At 31.8% G+C, this 22,942-nt stretch overlaps 2 protein-coding genes across 10 annotated transcripts in view; one reads left to right on the top strand and one right to left on the bottom strand.

Moving 5' to 3' along the window:
* Positions 1-1,292: 1,292 nt before the first annotated feature.
* LOC127728465 (secernin-3-like) lies at positions 1,293-7,929 on the top strand. Of its 6 annotated transcripts, none has more exons than XM_052235855.1 (6): positions 1,293-1,420; positions 3,417-3,558; positions 4,202-4,389; positions 5,286-5,491; positions 5,899-6,132; positions 6,643-7,929. In XM_052235855.1, the coding sequence occupies exons 2-6, from the start codon at positions 3,418-3,420 to the stop codon at positions 7,131-7,133; spliced, it is 1,260 nt and encodes a 419-aa protein (XP_052091815.1). In that variant the 5' UTR covers positions 1,293-1,420; position 3,417; the 3' UTR covers positions 7,134-7,929. The 6 variants fall into 6 exon arrangements, with proteins under 6 accessions (XP_052091815.1, XP_052091816.1, XP_052091820.1 ...); XM_052235856.1 differs by lacking the exon at positions 1,293-1,420 and adding an exon at positions 2,391-2,416; XM_052235860.1 differs by lacking the exon at positions 1,293-1,420 and adding an exon at positions 2,401-2,449.
* A 5,750-nt stretch (positions 7,930-13,679) lies between these two features.
* LOC127728440 (disintegrin and metalloproteinase domain-containing protein unc-71-like) overlaps positions 13,680-22,942 on the bottom strand; it is a 56,484-nt gene continuing 47,221 nt past the window's right edge. For all 4 annotated transcript variants that reach the window (XM_052235798.1, XM_052235796.1, XM_052235795.1 and 1 more), the window contains 6 exons: positions 22,598-22,714; positions 21,985-22,156; positions 21,177-21,387; positions 20,044-20,143; positions 18,681-18,758; positions 13,680-18,004 (listed from right to left, as the gene is read on the bottom strand). In XM_052235798.1, coding sequence (XP_052091758.1) covers positions 16,519-18,004; positions 18,681-18,758; positions 20,044-20,143; positions 21,177-21,387; positions 21,985-22,156; positions 22,598-22,714 — 2,164 coding nt within the window. In that variant the 3' untranslated portion in view covers positions 13,680-16,518. The remainder of the gene's footprint in view (positions 18,005-18,680; positions 18,759-20,043; positions 20,144-21,176; positions 21,388-21,984; positions 22,157-22,597; positions 22,715-22,942) is intronic.

A 22,942-nucleotide genomic window follows, 5' to 3' on the forward strand; every position in this document is an offset into this window, starting at 1 on the left:
TCCAGCAACATTGTTTGTAAAGATGTTTGGATTTATAAAATTGTTTATCCTTTAAACCGAAGGAAGATCAAGTTCTCCTTTGGTTTAAACCCCCAAAGGAATCTAGTATACACCTATGACTATGTTTTATTAAGAACTGTTATATATGTTTGGTTATGAAAAGCACCATCAATATCCTTATCAAGCAATTGATATTATGAGAAATACAGACACATAGGGTATCGTATGAGGCTATTTATCAGGTTACTGTACACCGAATGAGAGAGAGAGAGACACACACAATAATGCATGTATCGTAATTTCCTTTTCTAGTAGAAAATATCTTTTGAAATACATTCGTAGATTAAACCTTTTTTAATTTATCTTCAGGCTAGTAATTGTTAATCAAGGAGATTTCAAGCATTTGGAAACTGCTACAGATAGGTTTTTGAACAGAATAAACAGTCTTAACATGTATCCATGTAATTTTAAATCGTGCTCTAGTCTCGGTTTTCATCAATTCTTAATTGCATTTATTTTGAAAAAAAATATTACCATAGATTCTTTCTTTTTAGTACAAGTGCTTGAAAATAAGAAGATACCAAGGAGCAATCAAAATGAAACACAGAAAATCCCACGAGCATAAAAGAAAAAAAAGAAAAACAAACAAAGATCAGTGAAATTACCAACATTGAGCAACACTCTTAATCTTAATTAATTTTTTCTAAACTGGATTTATTTTTTATTCCGTATTTATTATTTGTTGACAAATATTTCGGCTTAACAAATAGCCTTCTTCAGTGTCAATAATTTTAAATAGCCTTCTTCAGTGTCAATAATTTTAAATAGCCTTCTTCAGTGTCAATAATTTTAAAATTATTGACACTGAAGAAGGCTATTTGTTAAGCCGAAATATTTGTCAACACGATTTAATAACAACATCTTCGTATAATACCATCTTATATGAGTATCGTTGTGCAAATCTCTAGACTTATACATTGTTTTCCTTATCTGAACAGTATCGTCTATTCTAGACGATCCGGTACATAGTAAATTTGCTGGTTGGTCCTTTTTATAGACTTTTATATATATTATATATATATAAAGGAACATCTTCTATTTATTATAACTGAACTTGATGTACATTAATAAAAAGCGATGAGTTCGAAAGGTCTATAAATAAAAACTGGCATTAATTTGTGCTTGTTATCTTAAAGTTAATAAATAATTCGATAGAAGATTGCAAAAACATTAATTGTTTAATTTTTGACGAGGTTTGGCATACATCCCACATCTTCCTCAGTGGAAACCAGTATACACGCATTACAAGGATACATCACTAGACAACATCGATTTTTTCATCTGCGCAGTCGTCGCCATCAATGCGATGTGACAGCAGATTCTTTGTAAAGGAAATATAGATACAGAATTATTAACTCAGGTAAGACAATTTTATTCTTGACATTATCAATATCAATGGAGTATACTTTTAATTTTTCGTGTTTGTGTGAATTCGTCTTGTAAGAGGAAAGAGCGTAAGGAAAGGCCATTCATAACTTATATATATCACTGTCAATTTGCGTAATCATTTGAGGAATATGAAGTACACTACAGTGAAATGCGAAAGCGACGTGTTCTGTATTTTCATTTCTATTCAGTGGTTCCCATTTCTTGTGCTTTAAAAGTCGTGGTTTAGGAAAATTTCAAAATGTTCCAATCAATGGTCATACTCGATATGATCGATATATGTGTAGCTCAGTGTTAAACAAGCTTAAATGAACTTTCAAATGCTCATTAACATTGAAGTCAGAAGCTCACTTAAAGATTTAATGTTCAAATAGTTTTAGAGCTAAGTCAGCTGCGTGTATACATGTATAGAAAATCAATACTTAACATTTCTGATGTTTAATGTATTTCGTTGACATGAAAACGCTATAGGAATGTCAGAAATCAATGTCTTCCATATAAATAACTATGCAATCTAAGTGATTGTATCAGCTGTATAATAATGATCTGTCTGTAATGACCTATTCTTATGTTCATTGAATGGGAGAAGAAAGGAAAAAAAAACAATTGTTTTGTTTGTACTTTCTGAGAAAAATGCTGAATTCGTTATATAGCAATGATGATACAAAGAGTCAGTTGTTTGATTAAAGACCAAGGAATCGTGATGATACAAACAAGTTTTAAAACTCCTAGAAATTCTCCAACTAAATAATAATTTAAATGATGTGAAAATAGATTAAAAGGCATTTAACCTATAATAATTGTTTACTTTTTACACATTGTGACTTGGATGGATAGTTGTCTCATTGGCACTTATACCACATCTTATTATTTATATTTAAGTAAACTATCTCCAGGTTATATGGTAGGACATACAAAACTATCTCCAGGTTATATGGTAGGACATACAAAACTATCTCCAGGTTATATGGTAGGACATACAAAACTATCTCCAGGTTATATGGTAGGACATACAAAACTATCTCCAGGTTATATGGTAGGACATACAAAACTATCTCCAGGTTATATGGTAGGACATACAAAACTATCTCCAGGTTATATGGTAGGACATCCAATTGACATTGAAATGATAGGAAGATACGATGCATTGTCGCTTCAGAGAGGTGACATTTTCACCAAAAAAACAATTGCAAGGAGCTCGTTTAAAAAAAAATGTTCCAACTATGCTTCTTACGACAGTTGAATTCAGATATGTGCCGCGGCATTATAACGAAAAGATTTTAATCATAGCAATTCTAAGTTTGGTGGTTTTACTTAATCAACATACCGAAGACCAACTTCAAATGGCAAATATACCATAAAATGTACAAATCAATTAATTCTGTTAATGACGATAAAACATACTTGGATGGTTCAAAATTCATTATGTGTTGCTGAATAGAAGAAGTTTTACTGTACTAATGTTTGGTTTGTTTTTTATAAAAACCACTCGTCTTAAATAATCCCTTTTGAAGCTTGATAAAATAATCTAAAAGATTTGAGTTAGGAGATATATGCACATATATTCATAACAAGAACATATATTAACCAAGTAGAGTTATCTGGACCAACTATGTTTAGCGTTCTTGGCTTGTCTATTGAAGCTATTGTTTCTTGCTGATGCAACCGTGTGCAATGTGCTCTTATTGTCTTAAACCTTTTGCTATTTTAACAGTGTAAGTATTTGAAATGTTATTAGTGAAATGAATTGTATTAACAATTGAATCTAATTTGGTTCGTCATCTGCACAAATAACAAAATGTTGATGAAAGAACAAATGTAACTGATAAACGATCTTCGGACAGTTACTGACCAGTGCTTAAGATTCTAGTTCCTGCAGCGTAAATATCATTGTCTTCTCTCTCTGTGTGTGTTTTTCTATTGTATGTATCTACTGCTTGTCTTATCTAAAACATTTTACTGAATTATAGAATGTCTGATGTCTTTGTGGCATACCCACCGTCAACGACAGGATGTGTAATATTTGGTAAAAATTCTGATCGTCCGACGACTGAGGTACAAGAGGTTGTTTATTTTCCAGCAAAGGATCATGCACCAGAGTCTAAAGTCATGGTAAGTTATTGGCATGCTTTAATACTAACTAAACAGCCGTAGCGTTCAGTCATGCATTTTTTGTGTTCTATTATAGCAAGACCGACTATATGTGGTGGTTATAGTAGTAGAAGATCATGATGGGAGGGTTTTCATTATTTCTGTACTCTTTAATTTTTTAAACTATTTGTTTATTACCTTTTCTTTTGGTCCATTGTTCTCTATTCTTTTACAATTTGGTTTCTAATTTTCTCTATTCTTTATACTTTATCACCCCCATTTTTCTCTTTTCTTTTGTTTTGGCCAACTTTTATCCATTCTTAATTGTTAGCCCTTTATTTTACATTCTGTTAACGCAATCCAGACCTGTCCATCATAGTATTGTGATGAAATATCAAGATTGTAGTATTTCTTTTATTTTCTTATCTATTTATACAAATCTGTTTACAAAGCACATATTTCAAAAACAATTTTCTCGTGATAATACGTTGACAGATGTTTTTAGCTAATTAAAGTTAGATGCTAAAATAAGTTGGCCGAACAACGGTAAATAATTTATAAAGTGATTAGGGTAAATTAATTGGTGGAAGATGTGTATTTTAAAAAATGTATCTAAATAATTTGACACCAATACATCGGGATCTTTAATATTTTTATATGACAGTGTACCTTGGTAGAAATTGATCAAGTACCATCCACTCATGCTGTGGTGCTTAGTAAGTCAGCTTGGACCTGGGGTGCTGAAATGGGAGCTAATGACAAAGGACTTTGTATTGGATGTACCGCTGTGTGGACCAAATTGTGTCATCCAGGGGATCACAGCGCAAAACTCATGGGTGTTGATTATGTCAGGTACTTCACATTTATTGCGCTATTCTTGAATGTGAGATTTGCTACAAGCTGGTGTTTTTAAAACATCACTTTGATTTTTTTCCAAGCTAGCGTGTAATGAATCTTATTCTCTTCTTTCAAATTGAATAAAAATGAGATAACAGTGAATTAAGAATCATATTACTAAAGTTTGTTCGTTTTAATGAGATATAAAGATAGATGTGTTCGTAAATCAATTTTCAGTGCTATGAAATTACATAATTCTAACAAGATTTTGAAAACAGTTGTATTTATAACTTTTGATTTGATAAATATGTTACTGAATGACTGAACTTTATAGGTTTGATAAGATGTTGTTTATCACATTTATCTATATCTATAAGTCATTTGTTAAACATAACTACTGGGTGGATTTGGCATCAGATCTTACTCTTTACTCTTTTTCTTACACGACTAGTGATAAGATGTTCAATAGTTGAATGTGATACGAGCAAATATAAATTACAAAACAAAATATTCGTGTTTAAAGCAGGAGAATGTTCTGTAATTACAACTGAGAAGATTCATTTGCAGCAACATACCTCCAAAAACAAAACAAAACAAAACAAAACAAAACAAAACAAAACAAAACAAAACAAAACAAAAAACAAAACAAAACAAAAAACAAAACAAAGACAAGACAAGACAAAGACAAAAACAAAACAACAAAACAAATGGAGAAAAAAAACAAAAACAACACAAAGGAACTACAACAACAATACAAAAACAAATTAACATTAACAACAATACAAAACAAATTAACAACAAACAACAACAAAAAACACAATGCGACAGTGACAATGCAAGTTTAAATACTCTTAGGTAAAATATTTTAAATAGAAATACCAAGTAATGGATGACCATTCTCTTCTTTCTAGGCTTGGTTTAGAACGTTGTAGTACTTCAAAAGAGGCCCTTGCCACAATCACTGAACTACTGGACAAACATGGTCAATGTGGACTCACAAGTCAGGACCATAGTTTCGGACAGTGGTCCTATAATACTTCCTTTATATTTGTTGATCCAAAAGAAGCATGGTTATTAGAGACAGCTGGTGAATTTTGGGCTGCAAAACATATATCTGGCATGTATCAATGTTTTCACCTGATCTTTGATTAATAAAGAGTATTTTCACGAATAGTGTACCAGTTGCATTTTATCACTTTGGATAGATACATGTGGCACCGCCTGAAAGACGTTGTGATTGATTGTTTATAAATACACGTGGCACCGTCTGAAAGACGTTGCGATTGGTTGTTTATGAATACATGTGGGTTTTAGTATTTTCACAAATTCAACAAGTTTCTTTTCGATTTCTGTATCGAAATATTTTATTAGAACCAATGACTACTATATTGACAGTATTGTAATAGTCATCGATAGAGCTTTCTGTATATTATGCTTTCTTTCTTCTATTCGCTGTTTTATTCTCTACAGTATTTGGCCTTGTTTTAAGTTCAAATTTAAACCTTTTTTTTTATCACTTTTTAGATGGACACTTCAATGTCTCTAGCTGTCTGAGGATAACAGACGACTATGATGAACTGTCACCTGGGTTAGTTGAAAAGGCTACGGAGGCAGGACATTGGAAGTCTGGAAATGGTAGTTTCAATTTTAGTCAAGCATTTTCTGCGGAATTTGATGGCTTATCACTAACAGACATACAAAAGCCACAGCATAGACAAGCTGAGGGAGCAAAATTAATGACAAATATGTCAAAAGACGGTAAGTAATATATAAGAATTTAAGCGTATTTTAAGAGACGTAAGTGAGGGTCATGCATTTCCATGAGTTGGCAGAAGATCCCTTACCAAATAAAAAAATAATTTAAACCCATTCAAATCTGTAGGTCACTCCCAACAGCTTAAAATCAAATATCGGATCCACATCTGTTGGATATTATTGTTTTGAACATTGAAGTTTTCTCTTATATTCAATGCCCTGTAATAGTTTCGATGAAAAGTTATAATCAAAATTCATGTTTAATTTGTGGTTTTCATTTATACGTAGGTGCTTACTGATCTTAAAACCATTTTCGTATGTTCTGTTCGCATTGTTATTCGTTTTATTTTAGCCTGTCCAATTTTTCAAGTACTTGTTAAAATCAAAATAATATAAACATATATGTTATGTGTTCTATTGAACTGCTCGAAAATATATAATATTGAAAGTAAGCATTACATTTTAAAATGATTATGATATGCACTTAAATTTTAACATTGTATCTGTTGTCAGGTTCTTTCAATATGGAATGCATGCGGGAAATTTTACGTGATGAAGGGAGCAGTATAAATTTTATGGGAGAGTTGTATACTGTTGGGAGCCAGATTTCTGTATTGTCGCTAGATGTCAACATTCCACATTGCCATTGGTTCACTGCTACTCCAAATCCGTCGCTGTCCGTCTTCAAACCTTTCATATTTTGTTCTTCCGTTGATATCGGTGAAGTAACACGTTCTCCCTCTACTGGAGAGAGAGCACGTGCTAGTTTCCAGACGAACGCCGATAGACGACACCCTTTGTTCATTGCACACGAAAAAGCAAGACCGCTTATGGAAAGTGATGATCCAAAAGGCCAAAGGTTGCTTTCGACAATGCAACAGTTAGAACAAAATTGTATTACTGAAATGCAAGAATTTCTTCAGAATTTCAGTGAAAGTAACTTGAATGATGTACAAGATTTGTTCAAAGACATTTCGGAATCGGAAACCAAATTTTACAAATAGGTCAGCAAAACCACCAGACTTTAAAAGCTTTATTGTGATACACAGACATTTGTTTGCAGTTTTATTACAAAACTTACATTACAATCATGCACACTCGATACAGATATAAAAGTTACGTGAATGCAAAACAAAAATAGTTGTATATATATCTAACTAGAAGATTTGAAAGAACTGAATCTTGAACACGTAAATCTTTAAAACTTTGTTAAACCATAAAACCCAGTATAATATGCAGCCAAATGATCAGAGTTATCTAGCATATCATTGCTTTAAGTATTTGTGAGTGCATTTCATTTGTTTTTAACAATGTTATGTCAATATGACTAGGCTTGCGTTCTTATTTTTCAATCATAATTTGAAAGCTATTGATGTGTTACTTATGTGAACTGGCCATAAAATATTGCCTTGTGATTGGATTTAAAGGATGCAATTGTGTTTTACCAAACAGTGTTCTGAGGTTTCACTTAATTGAGAAGAACTGTAACTTATGGTCCATTAGATTGGTATTGAATAATCTCATCGCACAGTATTTCATTTGTTTTTCAAGATGTAAGGATTTTAACCATAACACTGGTGACCAAAAACCACAAAGGTGTGGAGACATGCTTCATTCTTGATTCTTACAAAACATGTAACTGTTGCTATACAAGTGAATGAGTAATTGGTTTAATATACTATTAATATAGTGCTCTATAAACTCATGGTACCGGTATAATGTACTATTAATATAGTGCTCTATAAACTCATTACTGTAATACTTATAAAATAAGAAGGAATAAATCAACCGCTTAATTCATGTGTTTTCAAGTGTTATAAAATCGTTAGAGAACAAATAAACTACAAGTAAACCACATTTGCCATAGTTTTTCTGTGCTGGTAGTTAGCAACAAAGAAAGAAAAATTAGATAACCATATAAACTTATACCTACCTCCATGGGGATTAAGTGCATGACATTTTCTCACTTTATTATGGTGGCCTATTTCTGCCATCGAGATAAATCTGAGTTGACATGAATTATCTCGTTAAGTCAACATAAATCAGGTATTTTGACGACTTATCAGGATTTTATTTCGACAAGTCATAAAACTTTTTCACAATTTATCTAGATAATTTGTCAAGATAATTATACAGTTATCGTGATTTTTTATGCCGATGCCAATTTGTAGCATAGACATAAAGATAAGTCGTGATAGAAGTTCAATGTATTTAAACAAATAGAACGACTTAGACGCTAATTTTCTAGAAAACTCGAGATATTATCTCAACAATTCACGATATTTTAGTTATTTGGAGTGATAAGATAAAATATCGTGAATTGTTGCGATAATATCTCGAGTTTTTCTCAAAAATTGGCGTCAAGGTCGTTCTATTTGTTTAAAAACATTAAACTTCTATCATGACTATTCTTTATGTCGATGCTACAAATTGGCATTGGCATAAGAAAAATTCGTAAGGGTTCCGCGGAACCCAGTGTCTCGCCTACTTTTGCTGTTAATCACAGGCTCAAAAAAAAATGAGAAAAAAAGTTAATAAAAATATTCCTCTCTATACTATCTTTTGATTGTAAGTAGCTTCTGTCCAAGTTTGGTAAAATCCAAGATAGTTTATGAATCTAATAAATGTTTTAAAACTTAAACTGCAGACTGTATGTAATGTTAACTGGAAGAAAAACTAAGTCCATTTATAAGTAAAATACAGAAAAAATGGAACAAAATTTTAACAAAGTTTCCTTCTAGATACTAGCTTTTAATCATAAACAAGCTTCTGTCCAAGTTTGGTACAAATCCAGGATAGTTTAAGAAAGTTGTTAAAATTTTAAAAACTTTAACCACAGAGTGAATGTTATGTTAACTGGCAGAAAAACTAAGTCCATTTATAAGTAAAATACGGAAAAAATGGAATTTTTTTTTTACAAAATTTACTTTTGAATATTATCTTATGATCATAGTCCAAGTTTGGTAGACATCCAGGATAGTTTAAGAAAGTTATTAAAATTTCAAAAACTTTAACCACAGAGTGAATATTTGTGGACGCCGCCGACGACGACGACGACGACGACGCCGACGGAATGTAGGATCGCTATGTCTCGCTTTTTCGACAAAAGTCGAAGGCTCGACAAAAACACGATAACCGTAAAATTATCTTGACCAGTTAAAAAAAATTATCTAGATAAATTGTGAGAAGATTTCATGACTTGTCAAGATAAAATCAGTATAAGTCGTCAAAATACCTATTTCATGTTGACTTATCGAGATGAATTATGTAAACTCAAATTTATCTCGATGGCAAAAATAGACTTCCATACTTTATAGTGAGATAAAATTTAAAACTGTAAATACCTCCTTGCTTAAATAAGGGCCACTCTATGGCAATATAAAAATAAATAGATGTGGTATGATTGCCTATGCGACAACTATCTACTAGTACTAGAGACCAAACGACGAGGACGTAAACAACTAAAGGTCAACATACGGCCTTCAACAATGAGAAAAAAAAAACCATACTGTGTAATTAAGTATAAAAGGCCGCATGACAAAATTTGAAACAATACAAAAGAGAAATGGTTGGTTGGAATTCTGAGACAGCGTTGGCTATGCATGTTCTTTGTGGTCGTTGCAGATTTTCTGTTGGCATTTCGGCTAGATGGTGTGCACATTTACAAAATGAAATCATTCTATTCTTTTTTCAAAGAACATTTACATGTTCATAATTTGATCTTGATCTGGATTGAAGTCAAACTACCTGGTTCGTAATTACTTACTGTAGTTAAATGTTATGAATCTATCTGCTCTTTTCTGGACGTTTTTTTAGTTTGTCTTGTACATGTATATTATATTTATGATGAAGGTTCTGTACGCATATTCGAGGACATGTCGAATGAGTACTTTGTACGCCTGTAATTTTGCCTCTATATGGCATGATGGCACATTTCGTTTTAATAATCCAAGGTTCTACAAGATTTAATGCATTTATCCTTAATGTGTTTTCCCATATGTAAATCGTTGGTGAAGCTCACTCCATTTTATTGATTTTAAGAATTTCAGTTCAGTGCGTTTTAGAGTAAACTTAAATATTGTGGTAATCTTTTGCAGCTTTGGATCACCATGTTACATTTGACAAGTGCGGGAAACGCATTCTCCAAGTTTCAGCCAATTTACTTGAGGTGTTTATTTTGTTGTACCTTCAAGCAGTCTGACGTTGTTTATTTACCTGTAGCAATCGCATTTCTCTGTATATAGCCAGATTACCGATGTCACATATATGCCATGTAGTTACTATAATATGGACGAGGAACAGGCATTGTGTTACTTGGTATTCCGTATCTGTAGGTTGCTTTTCAGTAGGTCATGAAAATGAAGTTCTTGATTTGTAGCCGGTTGTCGTTGGAGCTTGCCCAGCCATGAATGACATTTCAAGTCGAGTTTCCAAGCTATAGATATGATGATTCTTGAAGGCGTGATGTCTAGCAAATGATAAGTTCCAATAGTTTGCAGGAAATACATGCGAGCGAAACCGGTCTATAACTACTTGCGATAAATCTATCATTTTTTATAAACACCGGGCAGATGCTGGTATTTCCCACTCATAATGAACCATCACATTCATCATCGGGCTCAATGTGTCACGTCTAGTACAGGCAGAGTTCATTTCATATCAGATTTAAAATCATCCTGATATTCATGAAATATTTGCAACTAGACATTAAAAGTAAATCCATCATCACCACCAATGATATATTTCCACCACTTGGGATGCATGAAATTTATAACGTATTGTTTTCATTTTTTCCACAAGTTCATGAGAAATGAAACTAAAAGCGAAACAAAACTGAAGTCTTTCTAGGAAATGTAAATTATAGTTACAAAGATGATGTTGGGAAAGTTTTTTAATACAATAAATGGAGAATGTGTCCATGGGATCATGCCCCTGTTTGCATATAATGTTATAAAAGGACATAACTCAGAAAAATTCAGTATTTGCCAAGGGGGATAACTCTAGAATATATAATTGGCTTTAAAAGTTTTTGATTGTCATTAGAAGGGTAATCGCCACTATATGTTTATATTGCGATAATTTCGTGTAAAAAAATGACTTTACATCTGCATATAACTATACATCTGTTATGCGTTATGTCAAGTGTATTAAAAAATCAATAGTGAGATGATCGGGTATATTTACAATTTTGAATTACGTCTAATGATTGTTGGCCGAGGTCGTATTATAACATACAACGTACATAAAACAAATATATATGAAAATGGAGTTAAAATCAGCATTCTTATTCTTTCTTATACCAATAATTCTATGAAAGATTAATTGAAATCAAAAACTTTACATTTGGTTGAGGCAAACTAAAGTTCAAGAACAGAAACTAATTTTGATACTACAGACGGACAAGGGTAAACCCTAATGTTGTGGCAGGGGCAGTACAGACGGATGTACAGACAAACAAACAAGAGTAACACTTAATGCTTTGGCGGGAGCATAAAAAAGGACTGTAATGGAGTGAAGTACAATTGATATTATAACGGTATGTTTCTGATAAATGAACCTAAATTAAAAACTTGGAGTGTGGGTGGACAGACAGACATGGGTAATTTTATTTGACCTGCATCTTGGTGCATCTAAGGCAGTATGGTACTTAAAACATCAAAGGTAGGTCATGTTGGTTTTCTTTTTGCTGCTAGCTAGATGTCTCCATTGCCTTACTGATTATGACTGAACAAATTTGAAAAGTCTTTGATTGATAGTAGTTTCTAAATGTCCAGTTGCAAATACTTTAAAAATATTCTGGGAAAAGAAAGACTTCAAGAATAGGGACAAATAATCTCAATGGAGATGTGTCAAAGATTATACGACTACGACTGCCTACCAAATATCATTGACTTCCTATAAGGGTGACCTAAAGACAAACTAAAACAATTATCGACGCCAATGTATCAGCACACCCAAGTCTCCCATCAGTGACTTTGTTGAGGCTAGACAAACCCTGACCATATGGAGAGTTTAAAAAACAGAACAGCCAAAATCATCGAAGAACCACCTTGTTGGAGAGTATGATAACTTAACCTTTTGCACAATTATGCAATTTCATGAACGAAAAATGACAGACAAAATATATCATTGATTCATGCCAGTGCTGAAGCATGTGCAGATGGTACACTCAGGGACTGATTTGAAATGTCTATGGCAGGTCTTAAATAAATGTGGATAGTGTCCACATGTGGACACAGATGATGCCCCGCTTGAATAGCATATAGTTATAACGGGACATAACTGAAGAACGGTAAAAGTGACGCTACCCAAATTTGAACTTGATCTGAGTTTTGTGGTAATAAGCATTGTGTATAAGCCTCATAACATTTGGTTGAGGCTAACTTAAGTAGAGAACAGAAACTAAAAATTCATCATTTTTTCTATTTGTAAACACACATAACTCTAGAACGGTTGTGTATAAGTTTTATAACATTTGGTTGAGACAAACTAAAGTAAGAGAATGGAAACGAAAAATTCAGCAATCTTTATGTTTATAAAGGGACATAACTCAAGAATGGTAAAAGTGTCGCCACCAAATTTCGTACTTAATCTGTATTATGTAGTAATTAGCATTGTGTATAAGTTTCATAACATTTGGTTGAGGAAAACTAAAGATAGAAAACGGAAACAAAAAATTTGTACTTGATCTTAGTTTTGTGGTAATGAATATTGTGTATAGGTTTCATAATGTTTGGTAGGGGCAAACTAAAGTTACAGAATGGAAACTAAAAATTTTGCAATCTTTCGATTTATAAAGGGGCATAACTCAATAATGGTTAAAGTGACACTACCCAAATTCAACTTGATCTGTGTTTTATCAGTGGAAGTCAAAATTAACATTGCATTGTATAAAGCATTGATTGTAGTTGATTCAACTATAATCATGGACAAAGGAAGATAACTCCAATTTTAGAAATTACTTGATATAAAGAAGAAAATAAAAATTTTGCAATTTTTCCATTTATAAAGGGGCATAACTCTAGAATGGTTAAAGTGACACCACCAAAATTATAACTTCATCTGTGTTTTGTGGTAATAAGCATTGTGTATATGTTTCATAACATTTGGTTGAGGCAAACTTAAGTTAGAGAACGGAAACTAAAAATTTTGCGATTTTTCCATTTATAAAGGGGCATAACTCTAGAACAGTTAAAGTGACGCCACCAAAATTCAAACGTGATCTGTGTTTTGTGGTAATAAGCATTGTGTATAAGTTTCATAACATTTGGTTGAGGCAAACTTAAGTTAGAGAACGGAAACTAAAAATTTTGCAATTTTTTCATTTATAAAGGGGCATAACTCTAGATCTGTTGAAGTGACGCCACCAAAATTCAAACTTGATCTGTGTTTTGTGGTAATAAGCATTGTGTATAAGTTTCATAACATTTGGTCGAGGCAAACTCAAGTTAGAGAACGGAAACCAATTTTGGGACATACGTACAGACAGACAAGGGTAAAACTTAATGGCCCCACTGCTACGGCGGGGGCATAAAAACATGAAAAAGAGACAATATGATAATTTTGTTTACTTTGTGACAAATACAGTAGAGTATTTATAACCATGACTATTATAAATCATCTTTCAAAATGTTTTCTTTAGTATGCTTGTATTACTGTTACATCACATTAATTTCATTGAGCACACAAAAATAACAATTTTTTATTTTTCCACTCAGAACTATAATGACTAAATTCTTAAAGTATTGTTTTCATAAACGGATGTCAAATGCCCTTAAACTAAAAATGTCAGCTCTTTTAAAACGATCAAACCAAAAGTATTTCTTTGTTGTTGTAAGAAAGTTATTGTATTGTTAAATTTAAATCATGCATTTTAATTGCAATATTCAGCTTTGATAAAAAGATTTATAAACATTTTCATTTGCTGAATCAAAAATAAAATTTTCTTAAAATTGAAAAAAGAAAAATACATGTCTTTTGGTTTTAAAAATATCTTTTCAGGGCCTGGCAATGCTGACATTTTAAGCTACCTTTTCACAATTGATAACTATCTTTCAAAATGTTAGTGACTGATGAATTAAGTATGTATAGAAAATAATGTTATTTGTGACAACAACATTTAAAGCACCACTTTATATAAACATTATAAATAAAGTAACAACCATAAGATACCACATATACTACCAAAAAACAACCTTAAAAAATGAAAGCCATAACTTAGCAGTGAAAAAAATATACTAAATAGTCATTTCAAAGCAGCATGTTAATGCTGTTTTAAACAGTTTATCATTACTTGATTAATAGCTATATCCAACTTTTAAAAGTGAAATACTTTCACAATGCACTAGCAACTGAAAGAAGATGATTTTTTTATCTCTCTTCTAATGCTTTAGTCTAGAAAGGCTAGATCTCATTTCTAATGCTTTAGTCCAGAAAAAATATTTTTTTGTCATTGTTCATGACAACAAAAGGCATTTATGTTGGCATGGAAAACTGGACAAGATTGAACACATTTAAAGTATGTATACATTTGTGTATTAAAAAAATAAAATGATTCAAACCGAAACATGTTTATTAGCAAGGTGTAAGTAGATTCAAAAGAATAAAGTGAGCAAAAATAAGATGGACAATATCATATATTTATACAATGTAATTTGATCATATCCATATTGCACTTAGCAAAAAAAGTAGCATGAATTATATCATAAAATGATCATTCAACTTATTTTCTAAAAATATCTATTACAACTAAAAATCTAAATGAGATTCTAGAAAACAACTTATAACTTAATGTTTATATGTCACATGATTCACATTATAAGATATACAAGTTTATTAATATGAGGTCAAATTTTATAATTAGTACTTTCTAGATCTTTCAATAAAAACCTAATACCATTTATATTCATAACAATTTTGGTTCTACATTCAATACTAATTTGCTATACATTTTCTAGCTATTGGTTAATTTTTTTCAGAATAGTAACAAGTCCTATTTCAAAACTATTATCTTTGGAAATAAAAATTACTATAAAGAGTGATATGAAATAACTAAATTGCAAAAAAAATTACATATATAGAAAAGTTGCCTTATATGTATCTAAAGTTTTTCACATTAGATTCAAATAACAATTTTACAAAAAAAACCCTTCAATTTTGATAAAATTCTTCACTTTTGTTGTGAAGTTGTCTTTTTTTTTTATGTCAATTAGTTTTAAAGTAATTGTTCATTATATGTTAATGAAATTCAATTTAAACTTAAATTAAATTGATACTTAATGAAAAATAAAAATAACATAAAAATATAACAAAACAAAAATTATTTAAAAAAATAAAGGTGCAAAACTAACAAATAATGCTGGGTATAAAATACTTAAATAAAAATACTTTTAATAGAAAATAAAAACATAAATTTGTATTTAAACCTCATTTCAAATAACTGTTTTTACTAATTACATATAAAGAACAAGTAATTCTAACTTGAAGGCAGTTCACAAACTTTTGTCTTTTACATTTACTAAAAAGTCTTTCTTTCATATAAACTTATTTAAAAATGCTTCTTTAAGAGTATTTCTATGAACAACAAAAAGATAAGATCTTAATCAAAATGATAAATATTTAGAAGACTAAGATACATGACAAACCAGTTAATTGAAGTGAGGTTTTAAGACAATTTTTAAAGTAAAAATATTCAATATAAAGGAATGCTATGCAAAATTTGTACAATAAGCAGGATAAGCCATTAATTGAGACAGATAAAAGAACACTATTGTTTTTCTATTATACAGAAATGTGTATTTTACAATTCCTCTACTTTAACTTTAATCAAAAAGATTTGAGTAATGGATTCTTACATTGTTCCATACCATAAATCCACACTTGCTAATCATGCTCATTGCTGTACATATTTAATGTTTATTTTGTTCTTAGTTTTAAAACAAGTTACAGCACTGCTGTTTCTATGCATGTAGTAAAACTATAAGTATAATAACAAGCTGCCAAGTTTGACTTTGGCACAAAGTCTATACAACAAAAAATGTAGTAATGTAGTATATAGAAGATTATATGTTATCTTAAGTGTATAAGTATATCATAATAACTATTTTTTTTATCATTTTATTAAATACAAATTGCCAACAAATGTACTTGTATGAAGTGAATGCTGTAAAAGAATCTGTCATTTGGCTTGTTAATCGATGAATATTTGTTTTTATCTAAATTTCATTCCATAGTGTAAAATAATATTTTCTTTATTAAATAACTTCTATTATTATATCTATGTAATTAGAATTATGGGTAAGAAACTGGTATTATATAACATTTAACTGTATTTACAATCAAAACATATTACAACTGATGTATAATATAACCATTACAAATATCAGTAATTTAAGTATCAACATCAATGGCACAATTATGTTTATTGTCAGTTACTTCAACACAATCCCTGTCTTCACCATTCTGATTAAAGCTTATATTCATCAGCTGACTATTGACAGATCCACGACTTTTTCGTCGAGACTTACTATTTGGTATTTCTTCAACACTACAGTCAATACAGGGAGCATTTTCAATACAATCCTGCTCATCTTGTAAATGTCCTCCTAACAAGGGATCACTTTCTTTTGGTGGGAGACTAGCTTCTGATTTCACAGGATGACGGCTGTAAGATCCTGAATCTATTTTTGGTAATTCTTGTAAAAGTTTTTGTAAGTCTTCATCCCCAATCCCAGTATCATGTAATTTTTTGGCAGATACTAATTTGATTTTATTTGGGCCCGCCCTTATCACTGCACTGTAAGGTGGAGGAGAGAGTGATCCTGAGCGAGACTGATTACGTGACATTTCATCAGTACTGAAGTGTTCAGGATCATGTTCACTACCATAGCCTGAACTTTTTTCATATCCATTTCTAGAACTTGTGGTACCATGAGTTGATCCACAATCCCCTGCCTGACTTCCTATAGGTGTATCATTCACATCTCTTCCATGTGAGTTTTGTGCATAGTTATATATACTTCGGATGTTTAGTGGACTCATAGGAGGTGGGATACTGATCTGTGGCATGGGGGATTCAGATCCATACACATCCATACCACAATCATCCATTTCATTTCTACGCAAGATATATTTTGTCCACTGACTGTTTAAAAATGGTCTGTAGGTGTCTCTAGTACTAGTGCTAGCTATTGACAATGGACTAGGAGGAGTGTGATTGTTGTGATATTGTCTATCATCGGTTGAATTACTACGAACATCCTCTGATGTAGATGGAGATATCTGCATCTGAAGCTCATCTGGTGATGGGGACAGATCAATAGTATGGCGATCAATTTGTTGTATCAATTCATCTAAGTTTTTCATTCTAACTACTCTAGACTTTGGAGGGGATGACAAATTATTTTTCCAATAAAATGGACGTTGTGGTGTTTGCTGTGAGAACTGAGGTATATCATATCCAAAAAGTCTTTTGGTTGGAGAATTATCTGTACAATTACCAACAGTACTAAAATATGGGGATGGCAATACAAAGTCAAAGCTGGAAGAATCCACTATCTGATCTAAGGCTTCCATAGATTTTTCAGGATCAAATTTCCGATTAAGAATTTCCTGAATTTCTTCTGCCTCATCATCTTCTGTTTCCAGTCCATAAGGACCTTCACTATCCTGGTCTGCAGTATCTGTTCCTCCGGTACCAGTGTATGTATCACTACTACGACTTCCATCACTAGATTTACGATTGTTTTTCAGTATACCCCTCTCAGGCATAGCTGAATTAGGATCAGAAATAATAACAGGTGGTGGGGGGAGCTCACCAATATCACTTTCTTCTTCACTGGTCCCCTTCTTCTTCTTTCCAAATAACCCACGGTGTCTGAAATAGAAAGCAGCATGTTAGCAAAAAGTTTGACAAATACTTCATCTAAACAGTTATTTTTTAAATGGAACAGTACAGTGTTCATTATTATCTTTCTGTTGTATTGAAGTTGGGATAGAATTTATTTTACAAGAAGCTTTTTATACCTTCCATTATGGTATGGGTTCTCACCAATTTTTGTAGGCTTTATTGGGATTGATAATTGATTTTTTTGCGCCCATTGATTTTTGGTTTGTAGGTCTTCCATGGTCAGTAATACCACCTCTTCTTTTTTTTTAAAATATTCATGTTAATAAAGCAGAGAATTACAATGACAGTGAACCAACGCCTGGTTAATCTTCAATACAATAGAATCCCTAAAATGGATACCTCAGGTATGCAGGGTTGTTACGATAAAAAGCATAGAATTATTTAAGAAAGACAAAACAAATCTGATACTTAATAACACTGATATCTATAAAGGTTAAATAAAAAATTTGCTATTAACTAGGAAACAACCAAATATATTTGTATCAGGTTCTCATTTCATACAACGTGTTTTCCATTCATTACCTTGTTTTTGTTTAAATCTTAACATGGTGTTTCATTACATATGTATTGTCCTATCTCTGTCATCCATATGAATTATAAATCACACTAAAATTCCAGCTTCAATATATGTAACTTTGCTTACTTGTAAGAAGGTGTAGCACCAAACTTTATGGATTTGTTTCCCTTTCCAAAAAATCTCTTCTTCACTGGACTTGTTCTCCTGTAAATATGTTTCATGTATCTTAGGTCTTTATAATTAATTAATCAATTAATTCTAATCCAATCTCATCTTTTTTTTTCTTAATAGTGAATCATAACTGTGGAGGCTATTTATGTGACTTATATAATAGTTGACTTACTGTGTTGCTATATACTTTTGCTCTCATATTTATTATGGCAACTTTGCTAGTGGAGTCAATGTACTCCTACTCAAAATTACATACCCTGTAGGAACTCCAGTATGAGTCGGAAGTTTGGGAATAAAATTCAGATTCCAGAGAAGGGTACCGACTTATTCCGAAATCCAGTGACTAGAGGAAAAATCCAAGTCCGAGAAATGTGGTCAGATGTGCATTTCCTGAAGAAAACCATGTTGGTGAAAGCCAAACCTACTTGAAAACTTTCTAAATTAAGCTTTTGTTGAAAATAAATGACTACAATACTGTCTTTGTGTTTTATTTGTTCTTTGATAATCATTTTCTGCCAATTTGTGTTGAATTTCCCACTGTTTCCGTTTTGTGTATTGATTTTTCATGGTCACATGGTTTGTATATAAACCCAAAAGAAGCGCCAGGAAAATATCAGTGACAGGTCAAAAGGTGACACCAAAGAGTTGGAATTATTTTAATTAATTATTTAGCTTCACTTGATTTCTATAATCCTTTTTATCATCACAATATACATTTTGTAATAAGAATTGTGATGTGTGCTCATTACTGAACTATGCATGCTGTGAAAAACATTTTCAGCAAGTGTTGTTTGACTTTTGATTTATTCAGGTTCATATCCATTTATATTCGTTTTTCTCTAACAATAGGTGGTTAGTCATACTCTACAAATACATTGATGCATTATGTAAACAAACACATGGCTAAATCAAACAGTGAATAAAACAAGAAATGAATACGTCTTTATTATTAAGAGCATTATACATTATTATGATGAACATCAATTAGATTTAGGCAAACAAACATCCATTCATGAAGGGATCACAAAATGAATATAATTCCTAGATTTTGCATTGATTTTATCGGCGGTCAGTTACTGTCTGCTGAAAAAAAAACCCAAATTTTGACCGACTTATACGAGGGTCAAGACTGAATCCTTAGTTGTAAAGCTGAACAGGGCATCCAACTTATAGTCGGATCGACTTTTACTCGAGTACCAATCGTACAATCTGACACAAGATGTTATTTACTGTAAATTAAAATTAGTTTTTAGCATTTCCTGAATACAGCTGAATTAGGGGGGTCCTTATGTAGACATCAGTAAACCTATTTATTTACCTATAACACAGGAAAGTCACAGCTAACAAGAACACCAGAGATCCAACCACTGAGGCTAAAATAATCACCAACCATTCTGTACTTATTCCACTTTCATCTGCTACAAAATAACAACAACATATGTAATATGAGAATTCTTGTACAAAATCTAATTTCTTGTTACTTCAGGAAAAGACACCTTCAAAATATCCTAAGGAATCATAACTATTTGATTTCCCTTATGAGTATAAAAAAATTTGTGAAGGACTATGTTATTCATTTATCCAGATAATTCATTATTCTAATGCAATTCTTTTGTATCAATGGTTCTGATTTGATGACAGTAAGCATAAAATTCTCTATCTCCTTGTCTGTAACTAATGAAGCCGACATTTTGAATTGCGGAATGTATTGACATGCAATTTTTACAATAATAAGCAAAAAAACTCACGTTGCACCTAGAAATCTTCTTTTTATCAAATTTAATTACATTCTGAAGGGGCCAAGAAGCCAGAAAACGCCTGGTGTTTACGTTTGACGCCGGAAGCATACCTATGACGTCACCTACTTTAGGGGCCAAAGAAGATAACATCTTTTCGCGGAATTTTCTTTAATGAGAATTTTACACTGAAATAATGATTGAAATTGAATTATGTACTTTTTTTGCATTAGAATAGAGATAACTGTATTGTATTTGAAGCTTTGCGGACGTCCATCGGTAGTTTTACTGTCTCAAATACCCATTTACCAGTCTCCGCTACGCGTCGCCAGGTAAACTAAATTTGCGACAGTAAAACTACTGATGGATGGCCGCAAAGCTTCAAATACAATACAGTTATCTCTTAAATCTATTAGTTGGTTTCTATTTGTTTCAGTCTGCCAAAGTGGAGATGAAACAGGCTCATTTAAATTAATTACCAAATAAACACTATATCTGTATACTAATTTCATTAAATGCTTTTAATCATTATTCTTCCGTTAATGTATCTGATAGATATGAAATATCACTTTAAAATGAATTGCTGCATGCTTAGAAAACTAATTTACATTGGAAAGTGTATGCAGTGAAACATTAACAATTGACTGACATACTAACAAGTCTCTTTTTAAAATAAAATATACCCCTTATATCTACATAGTGATAACTATTATACCTTTTACAACAGCTACTGGAGGTGCAGTTATTATTGTAGTGGTGGTCAAGGCTGTTGACCTTTGAGTGACCTTGATTAGTGTTGTCGTTGGGGTGGTTGGCAATGTAGGTTTGCGTAGTACTCCTGTTGTCATGGTGATATTGGATTTAACAGTGCAATCAGAACCAGTCCAACCTTCATCACAGAAACAAGTTCCCTTCTGTGTACACACCTATTATTTGAAACAAAAAGTTCATGTATAGTTTCTCTACAACCCAAAATTCCATACTCAGTGATTTGATAAAAAAAAGTATTACAAAACAGGCAAGGACTATCTGGCAGATCGGAATATCACTCACATGTTACAACTCAACATAAAAAAGTTCCAGACCAAATGTCAAATAATTCCTTAGTGAGTATTATGTAGAGAAAAATAATGGACAAAGGAAAAGGCAGTTGCAGTATACCACCCACTTCGTGAGTAATGATATGATTACTTTGATCTATATAGTTTTATTTACACTTCTTAGCAAATGATTGTCTTCCGTAATTGGTTTTGTCCTGAATTAACAAGCTGACTTACTCTTCTACCTGAACAGATGAAAATACCTACAAATCCTGTACAATTATAGAGCAAAGATATCCTGAGACAAACATTGCCAATTCAGATGACGTTGCCAGGGGAGATTATTCTGAAATAACCTGATTGACTTGACCATCTGAAGATTTACCTGATTGACCTCTTTTAACTAACATATCTGACGATGCTGTCTTCCAGGGAATATTAACCTGGGACAACCTGATAGTCTGACTAAAGTATCTGACTTACCCCTCTGCCTGAACAGATAACATTGTCAACAGTTCCTGGACATTTAAGTGGAGGCAATACTGATACTGAGACACATTGTTTGTTCATACAAATTTTATTGTTTCCACATTTGCTTCCATCTTGTACCAGTCCAAAATTAGGCAGATTTAACACTGCTGGGCCATGGATCACTCTGTAATTGTATAATTTGATCAATATTTTTCCTATAATAATAATTCCTATGATATTTCAAACAACAGCATAGAACTTATATAATATTCACTGTTTATTAATGAACAAGAGATAATAAATTTATCACTGCAACAGTAAACTTATGATAGGAATCTTGTTACTGTACTGGGTACCAGATATCAAGTACTGTACTGTTGTTTGTACTTTGTAGTATTGTCATCCTGGTCCCCACTTATATCTGCAAGGTAATCAGCAATATATGTTGTATTGTAATATTGCATATTTTAGTTGATTTTCAAAACTTATCAATTTACTCAAGCTTAAACTTATTGCTGCATACACCCTTTGTAATTCTTATTTTGAACTTAAAGATAATTACAGAACTTTAATGTGGTATTAAATTACAATAATATTTTCATGATTTTGTTAAACAAAAACTTACTTGCATGCATACTCTATGCCATTAGAGACAAGTGTTGTCTTCATAAAATTTTTATCTGACCCAAAGAGCGGAGCAACAGTACCACCATCACAGTGTAGCAATCCACACATTATGTTTCTAAAAATAAACATATATAAACAGTATAATTGTTGATTTTTGTGTCAATCTAATTTTCTCAATATTTCCCTGTCAACATCAAATTTCAAAAATATTTAAAAGAAAATGATAGCTACTTCTCAGTTTGGAAATTTTAAAAACATACCATTTTATAAAACAAGTCACAAATTGGAGATGTTGGTTCAAAAGATGCTCAGTTTGATGATGTCAAATATAATATAATGTCTA

The sequence above is a fragment of the Mytilus californianus genome, unplaced genomic scaffold (assembly GCF_021869535.1).
Source record: "Mytilus californianus isolate M0D057914Y unplaced genomic scaffold, xbMytCali1.0.p SCAF_2, whole genome shotgun sequence".
Taxonomy (NCBI): Eukaryota; Metazoa; Mollusca; class Bivalvia; order Mytilida; family Mytilidae; genus Mytilus; species Mytilus californianus.

Bases quoted from the DNA above. Each gene is read 5' to 3' on its own strand.
- LOC127728465 (XM_052235855.1), top strand. From the start codon at position 3,418: ATGTCTGATGTCTTTGTGGCATACCCACCGTCAACGACAGGATGTGTA. The intron at 4,390-5,285 runs GTACTTCACATT...TCTTCTTTCTAG, and splicing joins ATGGGTGTTGATTATGTCAG to GCTTGGTTTAGAACGTTGTA. The intron at 5,492-5,898 runs GCATGTATCAAT...ATCACTTTTTAG, and splicing joins GGCTGCAAAACATATATCTG to ATGGACACTTCAATGTCTCT.